This window comes from Diadema antillarum, unplaced genomic scaffold, assembly GCF_040938485.1.
Source record: "Diadema antillarum isolate AM-2024a unplaced genomic scaffold, OU_Dant_1.0 seq00001558_RagTag, whole genome shotgun sequence".
NCBI classification, from domain to species: domain Eukaryota; kingdom Metazoa; phylum Echinodermata; class Echinoidea; order Diadematoida; family Diadematidae; genus Diadema; species Diadema antillarum.
The window spans coordinates 169,265-193,182 of NW_027272284.1; the positions used below are offsets into that span (position 1 = coordinate 169,265).

At 39.4% G+C, this 23,918-nt stretch overlaps 3 protein-coding genes across 3 annotated transcripts; all 3 read left to right on the forward strand.

Moving 5' to 3' along the window:
- Positions 1-1,945: 1,945 nt before the first annotated feature.
- On the forward strand, positions 1,946-8,047 carry LOC139710732 (guided entry of tail-anchored proteins factor 1-like). Its single transcript, XM_071622649.1, has 4 exons — positions 1,946-2,041; positions 4,213-4,378; positions 5,517-5,584; positions 7,491-8,047. Exons 1-4 carry the CDS (start codon positions 1,955-1,957, stop codon positions 7,713-7,715), a joined length of 546 nt encoding a protein of 181 aa, XP_071478750.1. The 5' UTR covers positions 1,946-1,954; the 3' UTR covers positions 7,716-8,047.
- A 3,441-nt stretch (positions 8,048-11,488) lies between these two features.
- On the forward strand, positions 11,489-16,805 carry LOC139710736 (retinol dehydrogenase 12-like). The gene is made up of 5 exons (XM_071622653.1): positions 11,489-11,702; positions 14,550-14,792; positions 15,395-15,604; positions 16,102-16,300; positions 16,598-16,805. Exons 1-5 carry the CDS (start codon positions 11,489-11,491, stop codon positions 16,803-16,805), a joined length of 1,074 nt encoding a protein of 357 aa, XP_071478754.1.
- Positions 16,806-19,611: 2,806 nt separating this feature from the next.
- LOC139710737 (retinol dehydrogenase 12-like) lies at positions 19,612-23,520 on the forward strand. Its single transcript, XM_071622654.1, has 5 exons — positions 19,612-19,813; positions 20,871-21,113; positions 22,200-22,409; positions 22,866-23,064; positions 23,313-23,520. Exons 1-5 carry the CDS (start codon positions 19,612-19,614, stop codon positions 23,518-23,520), a joined length of 1,062 nt encoding a protein of 353 aa, XP_071478755.1.
- Positions 23,521-23,918: the final 398 nt, after the last annotated feature.

Sequence of the window (23,918 nt, forward strand, 5' to 3'; positions counted from 1 at the left end):
TCTCTCTCCCTCTCTCTTCTCTCTCTCTCTCTCTCTTTCTCTGCCTTCCCCTCCTACCTTTATTATACCTTTCTTTTACTCCATTACCATTAATTCACTTTACACATTCTTAATTTCTTCTCAAAAAAATCCACTTTAACTTTCTCAGTAAAAATAGCAACAATTGATTAACAATACCAGATCATATAACATCAAATCTTACATATACTAACAATAGACTAAATCTCAAATTCTTTTTTTTTTCTTATATAAACCTAAACATAAAATCTTAACACTAAAAAAAAAACCTTTACTAATAATATAAATAAGTATACAAACATCCTATCTAAAGTCACCAACCGCCATACATAATAATGATAATAATAAAATCAAATGACAGTTAATTTGAAAAGGTTTCAAACAACGATCAAAATGAACGACAAAATAAGTAGTGGTTAGTCGTCAGTCATTGTTAGTAGTGCGATCACCACTCATGCCAGGTCCAACAACGCACAATTTAGTTATAGATTATTTTCGAGATCCACTAGTTTTTATTCATTGGCACAGTAGGACGAGATCAACTTATAAGGAGAATGTTTACATTCCATGTTCTCTGTAGTTGTCCTGTATATACGGCCACTCATTACTAAAGGAATATCGGTTTTACCATAGTTTTGATCTCATTTTATTCAACCTTTAAAAAAAGCTAAAATCATACCCTAATGCATATTATGAGAACGTGCATGGTATTATGCAATCTCTGAACTCAGCTCTCATAGGTAAATATAGACAATGATGTTTCATTTTATATATTTTCTGCAAAATATTTTGCTACATTTCAGATTTTATGTCTTTTCCTCCAGTGTACTTAGCATCCATGAGTATACATGCTAGATCGCGTAAATTAAGCCAGTGTCAAATAAATATTGCACAGAACAATAAATCTTCACATGTAGGGTCATGCGCTCAGTTTATAGCAGAAGTGGACCCAAATGGCGTAGAATGTGGACAACAGGTGTGCATCGATAGATAGATGAATGAATAGTGAATGAAAAAAAAACAACATGTGAACAATCACAAAGTAGAAATAAGAATAAATACAAACTTAATAGAAGGAACAATAGAGCAACATCAGCCTATGATATATTTCTACATGACTCAACTTCAAAATACACAACAGTAGCGAATCGCACCCCCTCTTTATTTTTATTATTATTTTTTTTTTACAAAAGCAATAAGAAGAACAAAATGGGGGAGGAGGGCGTGCGCTCCCCCACCCCTCACCCCTTAATTTTGAAAAGGCGCCTTCCGTTTATGGAATTCCTGGATCCGCCCCTGCACAAAAACACACACAAACCATTAACAAAAATAATTTGCGAACTGGATCGTGTCTTTTAGAGTGTTTTCCCCTTTCAAGTTGGCAACAGGCCTGTATACATAGTATCCAGTTATGTGGCCTGCTTTTCGACGGAGATTGTACACATTCCACGTCATTTTTGTACCCGATCAGGAAGGGGGCTTTTCACAAGGAATCTAAGACGATCTTAGAGCTGCGGTGACGATGCGGTCAACTCGTAATCATGGCATGCCATAGATTTCCTTGTTCAGTTATATTGTTTTGAGAATCCATTTCAAATCATTATTAATGTAAGTTTATAGAAGCATTACTTTGTCAATGAAAATAGCCGGGTCTACTAGTAGGTAACCTATTTGATTTTGTATCTTATCAGCGGCTGCATGAAAAACTCTCCCAAATATTCATTTCCATTCAAAGGTTACAGTACAATTGAAGACACACACAGCATACCATCATTCTCTCTGATGAAGCCCCCTCTCCCCCGTCAGTGCCCCCCCCCCCCCCCCCAACCCTTCCACCTATTGTGCGATGGTCCCTTGTCCCCTAACCAATACAGCTAGATGAGTGTGCGATGTATAGGAGGCGCAAGCGAATTTGACGCAACGCGACGTCATCAAGATGGCAGCGCCCTTGGCTCTGGCGATTTTCTGTTATGTCGCTGTAATTCACTTTTATCGCCGTTGCATTCCCATTCTATCAAAGAAGGTAAGTGTCATGTTTTGTATGCAGCGTGGTTCTTTAATGTTGCAAACGTTTTCGTGGTGATAATTGACTAGCACTTAGGCTACTCGATGTAGCAGCTGAATAGTGCAGTCCCACATACTGTAATATTTGTCAGTTGACATGCTACCTCTGCGTGCACTGCATTGTAGCCATGGCCAGCGACCCAACCCGCCGTACCGCCCCTCGCCGGGGCGCGTTTTTTTTTTAAGACGGCACAGATTGGGGCATGGCGCGTGTTAAACCTATGGGAAAAACGTTGTGTTAGGGTTTTTGGTTATGGTTATGGTTAGGGTTAGGGTTAGGGTTGGGGTTAGGATTAGGGTTAGGGTTAGGGTTTGATGGTTAGGATTAGGATTAGGGTTAGGTTTAGGGATAGGGTCCCCGATAGATTTTTAGTTTCCCCAATCTGTGCCGTCTAAAAAAAAACCACGCCGCCGGGGCCAGGGTTAGCCATGGCCATGCCATAGGTCGCTGGTTTATAGTTTCAAAGACCTCGGTCATTACCCGGTACTCCGTCTGAGTTTGTCACTGTTTATAGCTAATATGCCGAATTCTATATGCTCCCTGTGCTGTGACTGTGACTCGAGAGTGTGAGCCATACAGCTGTGGGAGGTCTATGTCTAGTGGTTCTACTCTTATTAAGTTTCAATGAAACCAAGCAACAACTTACAAGTTCTACTGGCAATAGATCTTATTCTAACATCTAGATCTAACGTTAGATTTTAGAGTGTAGAGTCTAGTCTGGTTCATCTCAGCTCAGCAGCTACATTGTACTGAGCTAGCTCACCCAAGAGCAAAATATAGAACACAGCCATTAAAATCTAAAGATTCATGCAGCATTATAAAAATGCATTGCATAAGTGCGCTTACACAGGGGTGGATCCAGGAATTTCGTAAAGAGGGGGCGCGTTTACAAAATTAAAAGGGGGCGCATGCACCCCTCCCCCCATTTTTTTTCTTTTTATTTCTTTTGTTTCAACAAAAAATAAAGGGGGGGGGCGTGCGCCGGTTGCGGTCCTCCCTGGATCCGCCCCTGCGCTTACAGCAAGTGTTTAATAGTAAGATACATTATTTGTATACTTGCAGTAGTGCAATAATCTTTCATCGCCTTTCATCTATAAATCGTCTGTTGAGAATGAGAAGGGCGTTAAGTGGTCTTGAACACTATGGCCCGGGTTTTGTGGCAACTTACAAGTGTAACGCCCTTCTCATTCTCAACCGACAAAATCTTCTCCTCAGATCATCTTTTCCATTATCTGCCTCCTTCAATCTTGAACTTAGAAGATTCTTGCAGATGATTCCTCTTTGTGATGTCACAAAGGAAGTGAAGTACAGAGTGCCCTATTTAGACCTACATAAAGTGCTAGTAGAAATCTTTTAGTCTTGTTCTGAGGTTAGCCACTGCATTTTTGTCAGTATTCAATGAAAACGCTGTGGCGGATGAGACTTGTGTACAATGTACAGCGACAGAGCTGTGTATAGTTACTGCTGATGGAGCCTTTGTACAATATCTGTTGGTAGAGAATTCTATGTATTGTATGTACGCAGGGTCCTCAGGAAGAGTGTTTGCCTGTGTCGTGTACCCATCCATGTCCAGCCTATTGATGATGATGATGATGATTGAGAGCACAGAATCTTCTTTATTTCTTTTAACATATACAATATATACAGTTATAAAAGATGAAATAAAACATTCATAAGTCACACATATTACAAATAAAGGGATGACATAGGTCATCACAACAAAGTGGTAGCAAGTCAAACTTTCAAAAAGTCGAGTCTTTAGAAAAAAGAACAAGAAAAGAGAGGTGAAGTAAAGTGAAAAGAAAAGGTGTCCCATAAAAGCCTTAAGGGCTTGCAGTGATGGGATCACCTGACTATAAAGAGTTGGAATACACAAGAATAAAAAGAAAAAAGTGCAACGCTCATTGGTTAAATTATGCAAGTGGTGGATCAAGTGTGGATCAATGTGAAACTAATATTATTCTTATGGTAATGTCAAAAACATCTGTCTATAATCATTCATCATTGTAAATGTGACTGATGATTAGTAACATATTTAACTTTGTACAGTATGTGACTCACTATGTACAACTACATGTATGATCCCAAGGAAGTTAAGATTTAAATAAACCCATTCTTCATTCCAACAGATCTCTCAACAACTGAAAACTGTTTCCAAGATTGAAATCGAGAAAAGAGAGGCTCTTCAGCTCCTTCAAGACCAGCAGTCTGGTATCAGCATGAAGGATGAGTTTGCCAAGTATGCCAAGTTGGAGCGGAAAATTACCAAGCTAAAGGAGGAGTTGAAATCACTAAGTGAGTAACCCTTGGGAATGCACTGCACTTCCCTTTTATTTTTCCAGAGACTGGAATCCAAATAATGAGTGAATTATTTGCATCATTTCCTCTTTACGTTTCCTCTTCACTGATATTTTTGTAAAATGAATTCATGATTTAACATATTTCATACAGAACAAGTGTACAATGTAATTCTACAAAAACTTCCCTGATAGTAAAAGTCATTGTGGAGATGATAATACAAACACTGTTTAGTAATAATGATAGTACAACTACATTGTACTACTGCATATGATAATGATACACTAATTATAGTGATACTATGAATTTAGATAGTAAAATTCATAATTATAATCATAGCCATTTTCTATACTAATGTGCTTTTCCCCTGCACCATGATCAAGTACACTGTAGCTGTATCACATACTACACCCTATCTCTGAGCAACATGTTGATTTGGTTCATCAGATAATTTGCTGGTTACTAACTTACTTACAAGATTTCGAAATGACTTCATTTACAAACTTACATGAACTCAAGTTTAAGACAGGCTTATTGCGTTCTTACTGTATGCATCAACTGTTTGCAAGTCGAAGCCTTTACTCCTTTTTTGTTGTTTTATTGTGTGTCTGTGTACGCATGTGTGTTTGTATGTTTGTGCTTGCATACATGTGTATGTGTAGTTTCATGATTCTTATGCAGTGTCCATTTGAATGACGATTTTCAGTTACTGGTAAAAAATTTTAAGATCATCTTAAAAGAGCAGAGAGGGGGATATGTGAATTGATGTGTGTGTGACAAATGTCAATGAAGAATACCATTTAACACCATGCAAGGAAATCAGTGTCATGGTACATGTAGTGATGCTCATCCATTTTTTCCCCCAATTTAGACAATGTTATGTGACACCAAGATACAAAACAAGCAACTCCAGTCACACCAAAGTCCTTGGGACAAGCAGTTTTCTTATGTAATATAGAAATTGCATTATAACCAAAGGGAATTTACACCATTGATTGTAATGATGATAATTTGGGACATAAATATTTACTTTGTTGTAATGACATTTTATGATAACCTTGTTTGCTGTAATGGGAGCACCCTTTAGCGAACTAATCTCTCTCCCTCTCTCCCTCTCTCGTTCTTTTGTACCCAGAAAATTCCCAAGTTGCTACAAGGTTCACCATCAGCTGGGGAATATCACTGGCTTTGAATGCAATTTATGTGAGTTCAACATTTTCTTGTACAATACCTTGGACTTCATTATGGTCAAAGTGCTCAGTCACGCAAGAGTATCTGTAACCATAACAACAATAGGTTGATATAGACCTTCATTTCCTTTAATTGCTCATTATTATACAAATAGTGCATGCTCTATGATGCACCATACTGGATTAGAGAACGACAAATACAATTGTACTGAATTATTCTGAGTGCTGTGTTGTTTCACCGAGGCCGCAGGCTGAGTTGAATAGAGCTGCACGAGGGATAATTTAGTATTTGGAGTTCTATAGTTCAGTACTGGTGCATCAATAGAACATGCACTAATTGTTATTAGTAAATAGGTCCCTCGATCTACATGTATTTTCCGTAGGTCTAGGCCCTAATGACGATACCGGCACTGATTTCTTGCACACAGAGTTAAAGGGGAAGGCTAGTAACTGATCAGTGGGAATCAGTGGAAATGCTGGGAGATGATTGTTCCAATCCTTGTGGGATTCATTCAAGAGTTCATTGTATATCTATTGTTGTGTGAAAATGATTTGCTTCAGAACGGTCTCATATTCAAGTAATGTGCAGATTAATGCTCCGTCACTGACCAGGGACGCTAACCTGGAAGCATTAAACTGCACATTACTTGAATATGAGACCATTCTGAAGCAAATCATTTTCACACAACAATAGATATACAATGAACTCTTGAATGAATCCCATAAGGATTGGAACAATCATCTCCCAGCATTTCCACTGATTCCCACTGATCAGTTACTAGCCTTCCCCTTTAACCGCAACCTTGTTTACGTACACAGCGCGCGACGCTAGTACAGCCGCATGTGCGTACTGCACATTACAGAGCAGACTCGCATATAAACTGCTACATTCTGCGTCCAGTGCTTTATGTGCGCATACGTTGAAATGCTTGGCCTTGTCCTACTACGTCCCTCCCTTTGCAAATCTCTGCATACATAAAGCGTACGTGCACTGTAAGCGTTTGGTATAGTGGTACGGCCGTTCACTGTACCAAAGTTTTTACACAATCACATGATGCAATCCAACCAATCACAACGCAAATTTTACTCTACCTATTTACTATTAAAAAATGTTTGTCATTCACAATACACAAAACGTGGGAAACCATTTCATTTTAAAGTGTTTAAAAGTCATGAGTTATGGTTTCATTTAAGTTTACCATTACAGGTTACAATGAAGGTGATGAAGATGAAGCAGCATTTATAGTGTCATTTATCTGCAGAAACATTCAAAGGCGCCCAGCTCCCATAATGTGTCACACATCATTCACAAAGTTGCTGGAAAAGATAAGTCTTCAGTTCAGACTTGAATGTATTGAGGCTGTATGAATTCCAAAGCGGGATTGGTAGAGTTCCACAGGTTACAAGCTTAAATGGTCACAATTTCAGCATTCTGGGAGTATTTCTCCCTGGACTCCCCCCACCCTCCCCCCCCCCACCCCCCCAAAGTCCAGAGCTAGACATCCTCCTCAGGTTCTATATTTTTTGTACCTGTTGAATGAAGTGAAAAACAAGCACTGAAAATATGAAATATTACAGATTATCAAGATTGGGTATATTTCATCAATGATGTCTTGATGCATACATGAAATGTAGTGTCGATTTACAAGAGTGTGTGATATTTAGAGATCATGTTGATTGTTGAGTCTTGTATGACAAACTTTTAGAAATGCTTGAGAATGAAATATTTTTCACAAATCATTTACATATTCAATGGTGTTATTCACACTTTCAAATACAGCTATTGCGGGATCTTTTTAAGGGCAAATGAAATGTAAGTTTATTACTTTCACAATCATGAATCTCTTGAATATAACTTATATTGTGTCAGCAATTTTTAACTCGTTTTGTGCACTGCTTTGATTAAATTTCATTGGCAGACTGTGGGGATTTTGTGGTTGGTGTGGACATACCGACATGAGCCAGTCATCTTGCTACCTGAGGAGTGGTGCTGGCCGCTTGGTAGACTACTGTCCTTTCCCTGTGGCATCCCTGGATCTGTGGGTATCACAGTCTGGCTAGGGGCATGCTCCGTTGTGATTGGTCGAATCCAGGGGTCTGCCTCAGAAATCATGAGGTACAGGAAGGCTGCTACTATGTCTTGAGAGGAACGGAGCAATCTATAGCAGCCTCCAAACAGCGCCCTCGTTTGACTTGTGTGCCTGCATCAGAAAATGTGTGCAATATCTATGCAGACTTTGATATTCTTCTCGTACGTGTGCTGACATCATGACATAGGAGATGTTGTCTGGAGTGAAGACACTGCAAGTAGTCACATGTCAGTGGAAGATAACAGGAACAGAATTGTGGTCCTTAGTGAAGACACGGTGAATACGGGTAGTCATTTGCCAGAGGCAGATATTACAGGAGAAATAAGGCAGAAGTAAGTGTAACTTTATGTTTAGCCTCATTGTATGGTAGATGGCACTCTTTCATAGTTGAGACATCCAGCTATTTAAGAAAGACACTCAAATTGCAACACCTTGCCATCTGTGATATATGTCTTACACGTGTCTGTAGTTCTGATTTGTATTTTATGTTCTGGTACTGGAGGTATGACCTGAAATGACTGATAGCTTGTGATACTACAATGCACATAATGTTGTGTAAAGATGCAGGTTCAAGATGCATCTGTGCAAAGTTTTCCTACTTGTGGGTAATGTTTCTGTCAAAGGCAGGTGAAATATACAATTTGTACAGATAACATTTCAGCCAACTCCCAAATTTCAGACTTCAATGAAGATATTCATGTAGATTTATTTCATGAAGCCAAGTACTTTTGCAGACTGAAATAATGTTGGACAATTTTTGTTCTGTTTTTATCCAGTCTGCACACTGAAGAGTGCCAAAGGCATTTTTTATTGTCAATCCATCCGTCCAATGCTCAGCCATCCCATGGCTCATTCTTGCGATTTAAGGCAAACCACTCAATGGATTTCTGTAGTACCAGGCCTGGGTTTGCCAAGTGAGGTTTAGCTGCGCTGATTAAATTCTGGATGAAATTCCTCTTGGTCAAAGGTCAAAGGTCAAAGATGAATGAACTTTGGCTGAAAGTTGCATTTTGCAGTGCTAATGGAATTGTCTATGAATGTCCAGTGGTAGTGTAACTTGATAAAAAGGGTGGCAGTGAAAGAACAATGATTTGTGTAAAATGATTGGGATGTAAGATCAAAGGATGAGGTCAAAGGTCACTGTGCTCTAAAAAACAAAACAAACAACAACAACATCCAGCCATTCAGCTAGGAATCACAATCGTGGCTGACATACTCGATCTTGGGATCTTCCCATTCAAAAATCAGTTCAGTCTCTGACCTTGCTCATATGATTTGCTGGTACAATGTATATGAATCAGAAATCAAAGGGAAAAGAAATACACTTCTAATCTGCATTATTTTCCTGACTTCTGGTTATCTGTATGTATTGTAGCCCCCACATGAATAGTAATAAAAATAATTTGATTATGATATTAACAATGGTGTCTTGTTTTTGTTTTGTTTGTTTTTTTTGTTGGTAAGTCATATTGAAATATTTTCTGGGGTTAATGTAATGAGGTTTTTTTTGTCCCCGCCGAACGAGTTCGAGCAGGGGACTATGAAACGGGCTCCGTACGTGTGTGTGTCCGTGTGTCCGTCCGTGTGTCCGTCCGTCCGTCCGTCCGTGTGTCCGTGTGTGCGTCCGTGTGTGATCAAAATCTTCAATTTGCTACTTCTCTGTCATTTATGAGCCAATTTTGATTCTGTTTGCTTTATATGATAGCACTACATGGGAGCTTTGAAACTTCTACACAGAATTTCAGTTGTGACCTTTGACCTTGACCTTTGACCTATATTGTACATTTTGCTACAAAATGCTACTCCTTCGCCATTTCTAACCCGATTTCGATTCCGTTTGCTTTATGTGATGGCACTAGGTGAGGGCTTCAAAACTTCTACACAGAATTTTGACCTTTGACTTCTTTGACCTTTGACCTTGATTTTTTGACCTATATTGTACATTTTGCTACAAAATGCTACTCCTTCGCCATTTCTAACCCGATTTCGATTCCGTTTGCTTTATGTGATGGCACTATGTGAGGGCTTCAAAACTTCTACACAGAATTTTGACCTTTGACTTCTTTGACCTTTGACCTTGATTTTTTACCCATATTGTACATTTTGCTACGAAATGCTACTCCTTCGCCATTTTTAACCCGATTTCGATTCCGTTTGCTTTATATGATAGCACTAGTTGAGGGCTTCAAAACTTCTACACAGAATTTTGACCTTTGACCTCTTTGACCTTTGACCTTGATTTTCGACCTATATTGTGCATTTTGCTACAGAATGCTACTCCTTCGCCATTTCTAACCCGATTTCGATTCCGTTTGCTTTATGTGATAGCACTAGGTGAGGGCTTCAAAACTTCTGTACAGAATTTTGACCTTTGTCTTCTTTGACCTTTGACCTTGATTTTTGACCTATATTGTACATTGGCTACAAAATGCTACTCCTTCGCCATTTCTAACCCAATTTCGATTCCATTTGCTTTATGTGATGGCACTAGGTGAGGGCTTCAAAACTTCTACACAGAATTTTGACCTTTGACTTCTTTGACCTTTGACCTTGATTTTTTACCTATATTGCACATTTTGTTACAAAATGCTACTTCCGGCGGGGACATATGTTACGCACCGCGTAATTTCTACTTTTCCTTGTTTTTTTTGTAAGTCATATTGAAATATTTTCTGGGGTTAATGTAATGAGGTATGAAAATGTCAATGACTCGATAGGGTGTGCTGTATAAAGCACTTTCCACATATATGTGTTTGAATTCAGCCATCCATTTGAACATCTTGGCTTCTTGCAGTGCCTCAGGAGAAATTACTCCCTCATCTTAGAATGATACATTCAATAGAAAACATTGTGTCGTTGAAGGCAGTATTGTTGAAATACTCATGGCAGCATAATTATGTTGCAAAGCCTTTGGCAGAAAAACTTGGTAGGGAGTTATGTGTACAGCATATATTAGTGTGAAAATACATCAACAGTACTTTGCCTTGTAGACAGGAGCCAGTTACTAGTACATGTGTATTTTGTTTTTGTTCGTTTGTTTGTTTCTTTGGTTGGTTGGTTGTTGTTGATGTTGTAGTTGTTGTTGTTGTTGTTGTTGTTGTTGCTGTTGTTGTTGACATGGTGATACGATTTATTAAAGACATAAAGGCCCAGACGACAGGTAGCTCTTAAAGTGTAAGCAAACCTTCCCTGTAGCGAAATGTAGAGCGGATAAAAGACTGCAATGATGTCAGCTAGCTACCTGCTTGATTTGAACAAAGAAGGTCCACGTGATAAAAGAGTTCAGTCTTTCCATCCACTATACAATAACGTTCCCACATCACTTTCTGTACAGTGTTCTTCTTAGCCTTGTGGATAAAAGTGAATGTATGGAGATAACTGAAATATATTTAATTCCTTCACGTGTGTGTGTGTGTGTGTGTGTGCGTGTGTGTGTGTGCGTGTGTGTTTGTGTGTGTGTATGTGCGTGTGTGATTGGATCAGCACTTCCCCTTCCGCGGCCCCTGCATCATTAACACCTATCGATTCCAGCATCTTTTATCATCTTTAGAGCTCCCTATCCACAACGAGGTCACCCTGGGAGTCTCCAAAGATATCTCGATCTTCCTCATCTTTCATTTTTCTCTGCAAATATTAGTTGAAAGCCTGTAAACTGTGAATTTAAGGACGCGGTACACTAATCTGTGTAAAGTGCGGCTTATCAGGAGGAATGTCCATTCGAAATCGTCATCATGGTCAGATAATGATAGTACATTGTACATGTACTGCGTCTTAACTCACAACGGACCCTGTGAAGCTGCGCTTTGTACACAAGCTTCAGATTTGCAATGGAGGCGGTCAAAGACGCACTTACCCACTTCCGAGAGGTCGTAGAGCGGGGAATAGAGGCTTTCCACGCCGCTCCTTTACAGGTTCGCATTGCAGCAGGTGCTGTCGGATTTCTCGTCGCTTCGTATGGGGCGTACTGGGTGTGGTTCTACGGAGGGACCAGGCGCGTTAAGAGCAAGGCTCGTCTCGATGGGAAAACTGTCATCATTACAGGTAAGATACAGGTCGGATAACAGGCCTCATGAAAACTGATTTTATTTGAAATAAAAATCTCCATGCGTCTTGGAAACCTTTTACAAAGCATTTTCGGTTGAATTGTGTGATTCATATGAACCTTCGATGGTGAGTTTAGCAGAAGAGTTGTAGGCCTGTAATACGGCAAACCGACCATTTGTTGTAAACCTGAAATGAGAATTTACCTCAAACTCACAGAAATATCAACACAGTTACGCTTAAATTGAGAAATCTTTGACGATCTCTTCAAAACTTTATAAGACTTTTCTAAGTTCTTTTTTTAATTAGTGTCGTCAATGCTAGATAAAAAGGCTTCATCAACTCGTGATATCACAGTAGTATCGATAATGAAACCAGACAGAGTTTTACAAAACAAAGTTTTCTCCTGTTAGTAACATAATGTCGGGATAATGTGCTTGGTCATTAGAATAGAAAACTCGTTGTATTCTCTTTGTATTGTCTGTCTGCTGTGCCACTATTGTGACATCACAATGGTTGTATCCATTTCATCCAGCGATGGCGGCGAAGAGATTTTGCCAAAACTGTAACAATTCCTTTGAACAAATTCCTGAGCGAACTGTCCGCTTTCTCCCTAACTTAAATGCGATGTGTTCTACTAGAAATTAGTTATAAGATAATGCTTATTCAAACAAATTGTCAAACACGAGCTCTGCGTTACAAGGAGGTGGATGGCCCAGCACCTAATCGGTTTCATCAAGAAGTCCTTGGTTTCTGTAGCTTATTTCTATAACAGTCGTAACGAACAATTGATACATGAAGACGAGCAGTCAGGGAATGAAACCATTGAGCTCCATGTAGAAAAGACGGAAGAACAGTTGAATAGTCTGGTTACGTAATGCGTCTATTTACTCGCTAAAGTTAACAAACATTCCATTGGAATGGGGAGGACTCTACTTCTCTTTGGCGCACGCATGGAACTCTATGGTACACTGAGCTGGTACGTAGGGTATACTGTATACATGACTCGGGAATTCATTCAACAAAATTCGACGTTAAAAGAAAAAAAAGCCGAGTTTTAGATCTGCCGTCTACACAAACGGAAGAAAAAGAGTTACCAACACTAATGCACACACACAAAATCTTTAAACGTTGTCCTCAATTCAAAGCTGGCCGGCTACCATTTGATATGAGAACTCGTCAAACAATAACAAAATTATACGTACAAACAGTATAGGCCTACAAGACAGATTGTATACCATATTGTGTAAGTGATACTGTCGTGCAATGCAAGTCATCCAGGGAAATCATATGAAATTCATAGGCCTACATAATTATTAGGAGTCACGTAACGTTTAACCCGGGTTGGAGGGGGGGGGGGGGGGGGAGGGAGGTGCTGTAAGATATACGTGTAGTGGGGAAAGGTCAAAGTCCCCCCCCCCCCCCCCCCCCCCCAACGGCTCAGAGGGGAAAAATCTAAGGACGGAAGTTTTGGAAAGTCACAGTTTTTTTTTTCTTTGTGCGTGTGTGTGTGTTTATGTGTGTTTTTTACGAGCATCAACGGGGATGGAGAGGGGCTACAACCCTCTCAGCCCCCCCCCCCTATCGTTACGCGGCCCCTACATATTATTCCGCGAAAATTAACTGTGACTTCTTAAAGACATTTCTGAAAGGAATCGTCGATGGATACAGATTTTCTGGTCATATTGGTGGACAGAGTAAATTTTTTCCCATTCTTGAGACTTATCTTCTGTTAAAGTTCAACGACACTCTTGATTCCATATATGTGTATGTTCAGTATAAGCCCCTTCACCAAAATGTTTATGTATGTTTGTGTGTCTGTGTAAACATGTATTGATGCTCAAAATAGAAGTTTGCGGCTTGTGTTCTGCTAAAAGTGGAGTTGAAAAAAAACGTTATCTGGTCAAATTACATAGTTGTACTTTGACCTCGTCACATCACTATAAAGGATCAATATTTGCTCAGCACTGCAGAAGATTCGTCATGTCTTATTAGATAAGACTACTAATGGATTCAGAAATAGTCCAGCGAATCCCTGAAAAGAGCAATCAGCACCAAAACCAAACACTAGTTGGCTTTAAAAGATTATATCAATGAATGAAACAGACAGAGTAATAAAGATTTCGTCGAATTCGGACCTAAAATAGGAAGAAAGTTGTAAGATTTTTTTAAATTCACAACGTTTCCGCAAAGCAGCGAAATCTGTCATTGCCCCAAACATAGTCTTCATTATTTCATTCTCTCTCACGATTCTTCACAAAATTGTATTCTTTAGCATGAAATCTGTAAGATATTGTTATCTGATATTGATCATTGTAGTTCTTAGTAGCCAAATAACGACGAATTTTAGTTGCTAAATCAAGACCAAAACATGATCTTAATCACAGTTTTGTTTTTGTTATGAAAATAAAAGGGAGAAAGTGATTACTTCATAGCCTATTCTGATTTCAGCGTCTTTGGTGAATCATGTGGACTTCTACAACTTTCTCTTCTTATGTTCAATTTTTAAGAAGCTTTTTGAATTCTGTTCATTTGATTTTGTTCTGGTTATCAAAAGATTTGAACGGAGGGTTCTTCACACGGTATTTTGTGCATCATTAAGTAATAGAGTGAAGAGAGGCTTCTTGCAACAATCGGGTGTAATTTTTGTAGAGGGTATGATAAAAGTGGTTATTTTACTCTGTTAAGTTGATTAAAACTCAACACAGGCTTGGTTAAAATTCAAACACAAATACATTATACTCACAGCAGGATGGAAACACTGTGTAATGTTTGTATTTATTCCTTTGCCTTCAAAAGAATTTTAAACTCAAATATTAGATGTGATCGAATATCATATCTCATCAGGTGCCAATGCTGGTATTGGACGGGAGACGGCCGTGGACCTAGCCAGCCGAGGGGCGCGGGTTATCATGGCTTGTCGCAACCCGACCAAAGCCCAAGCAGCTCTGGCAAAGGTCCGCCAGAGATCAGGAAGCGACAACGTGGTCTTCAAACAGGTGGACACGTCTGACCTCAAGTCGGTTCGAGCTTTCGCTGATCAGATCTTGAAGGAGGAGGACCGACTCGATATCCTCATCAACAACGCAGGTGAATAAGAGCAGAAAAGTCAGCAGGATGCAGCGAAAAGGCAGCCACTCAGAAATAAATCTTAATATAATATCGATCCACATTCTTTTCACCTTACCTCACGGAACTAAAGAATAGCATTTTTCTTGTTTGTGTCTTGTTTACATCACCAGTAAATCAAAGTTATTAAATTGCATTTTGAGGATTGTACTGCAGTCAACGTGGATGTTTCTTCTGTTGCCCCGTAAGACAATAAATTTGATAATTATTTCTTTTTAATACAACATAATAATGTTGATCAGTGACATTATTTTCTCACAAAATTTTGTTTGTTTCTTTATATTTCCATCTGAGAAGATGGCTGGATAGCCCATATTCAGCTATGCTAAGCTGGTCTTCCATGGGGTCCAGTTGGAATGTGAGGCGGGACCACTTCACCGGGTTAAACACCCTGCTCTTTGCGATGAATGAATGAAGCGGGATCTTTTACGTGCAAGAGTAGTGACTCTCTCACACATGGGACCTCCTTTTTATGTCCTATCCGAGGGACATTTTCATTCTGAGAATAGAAGAAATTAATTAGGAATGTCTAATGCAACTTGTTAAATACACTTATTTGTCAGGAATTGGCGGGACAAAGTACAGCGTGACTTCTGAAGGCTTTGATATCGTCATGGCAACGAACCACGTGGGTCACTTCGTTCTCACCATGGCACTCCTAGACATGCTGAAGAAAAGCGCCCCCAGTCGGATTATCAACGTTTCGTCCATCGCTCACGGCTGGCTCTCTTCCAAAGCAGCAGATGTTGATTACAGAAACAAGTCTGCCAAGGGTAAGAATAAATAGAGGGTTTTGTGATATTTAACGAAACATTTACAGACTTATAAACAGAGTTAATATGAAAGATGGATCTGTCCGTGTCCCCTGGTGCATATTCCATTTAACTACGAGTGTAACGAAGTTTACTTATGCCCCTATACCTATTTGGACAGTGTCAATTCGTCTTCGTAAAACAGACGACGTCTTAAGGAGTTATAATCTTATTTTGTATCATGTCTATTGTGATGAAGCCGTCGAAACGTTTCATTCAATCTCTTGCATTAATCATATTCCCTGATACGAATATCTGTCCATGCGTCAGATGCCCCCATTAAGATTTTGTTTCTAAAAGAACTGCACCTTCTGCGATGTAGTGATTATGAATTCGTTGTTGACTGGTACGCGAATAATTTGCGTCACGTATCGGTATGATGAATAAGAGATTGATGACATTGCAGAAGACATGACTGACTCATTTTTTACTCGTGTTGCTTTTCTTGCACCACGCAGGTATCGTGGGATTCGATTTGTACTGTAGAAGCAAGCTGGCCAACGTTCTTTTCGCCAAAGAGTTAGGGCGCCGCCTGGCGGGCACCGGAGTGACTGCCTTTTCGCTGCATCCTGGATATATTTATTCCAGTATCTGGGAAACATCTTGGTCATCCAGCGGAAAGAAATTCATCTACTATATGTTTCTTCCCTTCCTTAGGTAGGTCCTTAATATCATTTTGATGTTGTTGACGAGTGTCTTAGATTGAAATGAATGTGGGTTACAAAACTTCAGACAACTGCCTTGCGTCTTCAACTATCATCAGGCGTATATTTATTGTGTATATTGTACATGTTATCCTTTGATAGAATAAAATTAGTCTAATTCACTGTTAAAGGTTATCTCCGCTGGATCAAAAGCTCTCTCCTATTCATGACCTCTGTTCTCTGTGAATCAGGGACTTGGCTAACAAGCTGCCTTTGCCTGTAATATTGCAATGTATCTTTACACACACAGTTTCTTTGCGTTGAGCGAGAAGGACGGAGCCCAGACAACGATCCACTGTGCCGTCGACGAATCGGTCACACAACATAGCGGTGGATATTTCTCAAACTGTCAGCTGGCCAAGGAGTCTAAGAAGGCCAGGGACACGGCGCTCGCCAAACAACTCTGGGACGTCAGCTGCGAAGCGACTGGAATCGACCCTAACCATCTTCCGGATTGAGAACGATATGCATAGGAACATTTCACAGAATTCGCCTAATTGAAGCGGGTAGCTTCCGACAATTTTTTTTAAAAACATGATAACAGTTTTAAGTCCAGTCAAATTGATGACTGAAATGACATGGTCGATTCTTCTTTCTATATTCATTGACAACCTCCGTAGGATTAGAATAAATGGATTTAACATTTATTATCCTTTTACTGCCATTTAAAATCGTTTGAACAATCCGGCAGATGGTTTCATAACAGATAAAACTTGAATTTCTTTAGAGCACATTTTGAGATAGACCGTGCTATTTCTTGCTCTCTCTCTCTCTCTCTCTCTCACTCCGTCCAAACCATCATCTGGTACCCGGATGTCGGGTGCCCAAGTACTATACATGTATTAAATTTAAATTTAAAATTAAAATCGAAGGTTCTGTGCTAACTGTTGAATATCTGATTTACATTTCCCAGTTTCCCAGTTTTTATTTTAATGTAAAACGAACCATGTAGAAACATACGTATACATTTCTACAATGATCAGAATTACGATGTCCTCCTTATACCCGTTTGGAATAAGTTCCCCTCTGTCAACGTCCACCTGCCACTAGCGGCCTGTATAGAAATAGAGTTATTCCCTTCTGTATAATAGCCTCTTCCAGGTGGATACTTTCACTGTGTTGTTCACTATGTATGTGACACCAGTATACTATCTGTCTACCTTTATTCTCAGTCGTATACCTTTACAAAATCGCTCGATGATAATAAAGAGTTGTGTGATCAACGTTTTGTTTGTCATTTTATTGTATTTGATTAATGCCTTGCTATGTGCAGCAGCTGGAATCATTAAACTTCCTAATGCCTTGCTATGTGCAGCAGCTGGAATCATTAAACTTCCTTCCGTCGAATCTACTCGTCTGCTCTTCGCTCATGGAGATTGTACTCGCTCATTTTCCTATCAATGGCAATATCCCAACGTATTCAGTGTTGTTCCAGAGAACATTACAACTTTTTAGTTTTTTTTTCGCCAACAGACCCAACCGTTCCTTTTCTTATCTCTCTCAGACATCAGTAGGCCTATATCTGATATACAAAAAAAGCCAGAAAACAAAACAAAACAAAAGAAGAAAATGAGTGTAAATTCACTCCACAAATAAGAAGAAAATAGAAATAAAGATAAAAAGTTTCAAAATAATAACATCTACTCCGGATGGATATAAGCATGTAATTTTAAGTTTAAATCAAAATTCTCACAGGTCAAAGGTATTGTGAATTTCGTGAGTTTTGACTTGCACAATATAATCCGCATTAATTATGTTTATATCCATCAAGGTAGAATTTTGCTCCAACTCAGCCATTTTTCAGCTACTGCGAGATGTAAAAACATCTGTAGCCTCTGCACAAGATGAGACTAGCTGTCGCATGAGCCGAACATCACCTTTAAGTCAACCTCGGGTCATGTTTATATAAGGCATTCGTATTACCGTCTCGCGATGACGGGTTTTCGTAAGGTCTTTTAAATAATCTTGAACAATACAATCGACCTGGATGCCAACTCACGAATGGTCTGCAAACGCTGCCGATAGACTCTCGTACGGCTTCCTTACGATGGCATCACACTATCCCGAAATTGACAGGAGATGGCATACGAATATGGACATTTCACTTTCTTGCGATGTTGGCTCAACGTCGATCAAAAGCCAGTAAGAAGCTGAAGAAAGTACAATACCTACAAAAGTTCACAAAATGGCACCCAAACTACTGATAAATCTATCCGTACGATAGGACTACAGAAGGAAACACGATGCATGCGTTATGGCTACATGAAGATTTAGCCACTGCTCACGACTTTGCGCTGGAGCCTGAGGAACTCCACCGCGGTCATACAATGGCTTATACAATGCCCCCACGAATGACCCAATATTTATACGATCAGAGCTGAATCAAAACATTTCCTTTATAGTGTGTCCATTTTTGCTCAATTTTGGGACAGTGTACGTGGAGAGGCTCTCTCGCGAGAGAGTCGGAGATCGCCAAACGCAATGCACTAGCTTCTCCCATCCCATGCAGAGGACTTTGAGCCATGCGATGTTTACTAGCTGTTTGATAAATACATTTAATATACATACACACATTCATGCATAATTATAAAGATACATAGATAGATAACAATGCACATGTCATCACGTTTTTAATTAGATCTAACATCTCAAAGTCACCAATTCTTCTTGTATCTTGTAGGAAATATCAAATCTATAAGTAACTACGTTGCATTATGGCACAAGATTGTGCATGTGTGTGTGTGTGTGTGTGTGTGTGTGTCAGGTGGCAGTCGGAAACTACAAAGTGTATGTTTATTGAAATGAACGCAGAAGGTTGCAGGGTACACATAACTTTGGTTTCATGAACATAAACTAAAGTTGTTAAAACATGAAATTAATCAGAGATTGGCCGAATAACAAACTTGGTTAACGCAGGGTAGTCAACGTCATAGATTATAATATACGACGTATTTTGTCGTCTAGTTTTGAACTGAACTGTTGAGGTGTCACGTAGGCCTACTCATAAAACGGACTCTAGACTTGATGAGTTGAACAGCAGGGCAGCGTATGTGATCATGATTTCCATGATTGGAATAGAAAGCTATTCACACGTTATTTTGTGTTGTAATAAGCAGGTGAACTGGAGGTTGTCACGTATTAAAGGTGTCTAACATTAGCACGTACCTTTGAATAACTCCTGCAGCTGGCAACACGCAAAAAAGAGGAAAACACAAAGCACAGTGTCATCATTAAACCTGGTTGATAGTTGGATTGCATCTCATAATGGATCTTGTCAGAGACACACTTTCTTACTGCTCAGAGTTGGTTCATCGAGTCACGAACTGGTTGCAAGTCGCTCCGTTATCGGTTCGCATTGTCGGATTTCTCGTCGTTGCGTACGGGGCGTACTGGGTTTGGTTCTATGGAGGGACTAGGCGTGTTAAGAACAAGGCTCGTCTCGATGGGAAAACTGTCATCATTACAGGTAAGATACAGGTCGGATAACAGGCGTCATGAAAATTGATTTCACTTGAACTGGAAATCTACACGAGACACTTTAAGATCACACTATATTTTAAAGGTAAAATATTAGACTAATCAGTGATCATGATAATAAAAGAGACTGTATAACAAACGCTAAAAATCATCATCAGACATCAATCTGTGACACGATCTGACAATAATTATGATATGTCATTATGATAAAAAAAAATTAGCATAATATGTTGAATCCCCAATAGGATATATTCTATTTTATTGTCTATAATTATTATACCATTATTGTGGCATCCACGAATAGTTGAGACCGCCTTATCCAGCGTTGAGGGCGCATGCATGGATTTAATCAAAACTTAAATTGGAATTCTGCACCAGATCAGGGAAGTAGGAAGATTTCCATCTCCCTGACGTGATCAAAGTTCCTGTAAGAAGGCCTAGTGATGTCTTATAAGCACAACAACGAAAATTTGACCAAAATCAGATAAAGATTAGGGTAGCTATAACATTGCAAAGTCTCTCTAATTTTTGTTGAACACATCTCGAATAGTCTTTTAATATGAATACGACAATGAATGAGCTGATAATATAACTTCACTCTCACCAATCAGCAGGGGAAAATCAATTTTTCCTATCAAAGTGTAAAACAGTGTTATTCCTGGCTGAATCACTTTAAAATGACGATCAGTCATATAAATCTTAACTTGAGACTGTCGCATAATTGGTTTTGTTAGTACAAACAAAAATGGAAAATTTTAAGATTTTGTGTACAAACTATACAAGTTGCCAGGAGATCACATCAACTCGCTCATTAATTTTGCATATTCATATTAACTGATCAAAGAGTTGTAAAGGATACAATAGAGGAAATTATTTCACCCTGGTTTTGCTTATTAAACTCAACACAGGCTTGCTTAAAGTTCAGATACAAGTAAGTAGCTTACTCAGAGCAGACTAGAAACAGTCTATCATGTTTGTATTTAGTCCCTTGCCTTCAAGAAAATTTAAACCATGAACATTTGATGTCATCAACAAATATATCTCAGGTGCCAATGCTGGCATCGGACGCGAGACTGCCGTGGACCTAGCCAGCCGAGGGGCGCGGGTTATCATGGCTTGTCGCAACCCGACCAAAGCCCAAGCAGCTCTGGCAGAGGTCCGCCAGAGATCAGGAAGCGACAACGTGGTCTTCAAACAGGTGGACACGTCTGACCTCAAGTCGGTTCGAGCTTTCGCTGATCAGATCTTGAAGGAGGAGGACCGACTCGATATCCTCATCAACAATGCAGGTAATAACAAATGAAATCTCTTCGCATTATATGTAACAATCCACTTTCTTTGCCTTTTGGGATTATGGGACAAACAAACAGTAGCAACTTTTTTTTGTGAGTACTTTAATATTCCTTCGCCAGGAGATCAAGGAGGCAGCAAGTGCTTTATCCTCCTGCAAACATGGCAAAAGTAAATGAAATTGTAATTCAACAAGAACACCAGACTGTGGTTGAACTTGGACAATCTAAAAACAAAAACAAACAAAAACGTTTACAGCACTGCTCCGACGAAAATACGGAGGTGATTGCAACCAAATGCAATGCAATGATGACAGAAACTGTAAATGACTTTCTGGAGAAACACCGCTGGAAGAGTCAACCCTGGACTACAGATGAGATCCTGGAAATGTATGAAAAAAGAAGAACATCAAAGGAAACCAAAAACACAACAGACACTACAGTGATATCAGCAACAAAAAAAAATTAGGAAAGGAATAAGGAATGTCAGAAAAATGGATAAAAGATCTGTACTCAGAAGTATAAGTCGGTATCAGCATAAACTACAAAAAAGTTGTGACAAAACTCACCCAACAAAGACAGGCGAGGGTCGATATACCATATTGGACAATTACAAGTAGTACATTGTATCGACAGATGGACAGAGTCGACAGAGTCAGGCTGCTGCGCATTAATCTTTTTACAAACACCAGATTCAGGGAGACTCAGATGTCCTGACGTGCCAGGAATAATAATTGTCGAATGACGATTATTACCAAATTCTACGTAAAGAAATCCAGAAAGCACTACGGGGAAGGAGCACCACTGAAAAGGTATTCAATCTGTGTTGACTTCTGTGTGAAAAGTTCAGTTCAAAGGGCCAAGGGAAGGCAAGACAAGTGAAGACGATTTACTCGGGTTGTTTCTCTCTTTTTTTTAGGGGAGGGGGAATTCCCGAACATAATGAACTACTTGTATTTGGTCATGTTGCTTATCAGTGATTTTTTTTTTACCTTTTCACCAGCATTGAAATACGTTATAAGGGTATGAAGGAATTCACTTGGAATGTCTAATGCAAAAATTATTTTGAATACATTTATTTGTCAGGAATTGGCGGGACAAAGTACAGCGTGACCTCTGAAGGCTTTGATATCTTCATGGCAACGAACCACGTGGGTCATTTCGTTCTCACCATGACACTGATTGACATGTTAAAGAAAAGCGCCCCCAGTCGGATTATCAACGTTTCGTCCATCGCTCACGGCTGGCTCTTCTCTAGAGTAGCAGATCTTGATTTCAGAAACAAGTCAGCTAAGGGTAAGGGGTCGAAGCTGATTTTGTGATTTTCAATGAGTCGTTAACGAATTGATAAATAGTCCCCTTTGTGTTTGTGATTCTGTAACTGTATTCCATGTAGGTACGCGTGTAACATGAGTTTAAGTTGCCTCTTGGTAAAAACAGACGGCATGGGGGGGGGGTATGCTTTCTTCTTGTATGCCTACTGAGGAGGAGTAGTCTAAACGTTTAATTCTGTCTCCTGTTTAAATCATGTAGAATGAGACGTACAGCTGTCAATACGTTCACCTGCTCACAAGTTACGTTGATAGGCCTATAGTCAGAACGGCGCCTTCGGTAACCATTAAGAATGTTGAAGTGACTAAACCACGAGCAGTCTACGTCACAATATAAAGAAGAATAGATTACTAACATTTTCGGAAGGAAACATGTCTTGTCCATTGTTACTCGTGTTAATATTTTTATTGAATCTCGCAGGAGTCTTTGAATTCGATCTATACGGTAGAAGCAAGCTAGCCAACGTTCTTTTCGCCAAAGAGTTAGGGCGCCGCCTAGTGGGTACCGGAGTGACTGCCTTTTCGCTGCATCCTGGATATATTTACTCCAGCATCTGGCAAACATCCTGGACAACTAGCGGACAAAAATTTATGTACTATCTGTTTCTTCCCTTCCTTTGGTAAGTCGTTCATGGGATTTTGGTGAAAAATGCTTGAGACTTAAAGGAACATGAGGTACCAAACTTCCGAGAACTGCTTTGTGTCTTTAACTATCATCAGACATAAATAATTTGCACATGTCATCCTCTGTCTGATAGATCATATTCTAATTCAGTTCGTCTATATCTGCGACCTCCGTTCTTTGACCTTGACTTGGATAACAAGCTGCCTTTGCCAGTAATATTACACTGTATCTTTGAATACACAGTTTCTTTGCGTTGAGCGAAAAGGACGGAGCCCAGACAACAATCTACTGTGCCGTCGACGAATCAGTTTCACAGCATAGCGGTGGATATTTCTCAAACTGTCAGCTGGCCAAGGAGTCTAAGTTGGCTAAGGACATGACGCTCGCCAAGCAACTCTGGGACGTCAGCTGCGAAGCGACTGGCATCGACCCTAACCATCTTCCGGGTTGAGAATTGTGTGATTAGAAACCTGCGAATATATTTTATGTATGAATACTTCAGTGTTCGCCCAAATGAAGAGGGTTGGCTAGCAATGATTAATTTACTTGAATACAATTGTTGTTGTTGTTGTTGTGTAATTTGTTTGTTTTGTGAGAAATAATGATTAAAATTACTTTGTTGAGTTCAGTGAAGTGTAATTTTGCATTCCATTTTCAATACAATATAATACTATAACACAATTTCACGACATAAAAATGATAATTATAATCATAAGGTCTTATTTACCCAGATTAGCCTCTTCAGTGTTGCCACTGCTCTACCAGAGGCCCCTGCTATTATTATTGTTATTACCATAATATTCATATGCCATGAATAATCACACAAATTGTTCTAACGCATTAATACAC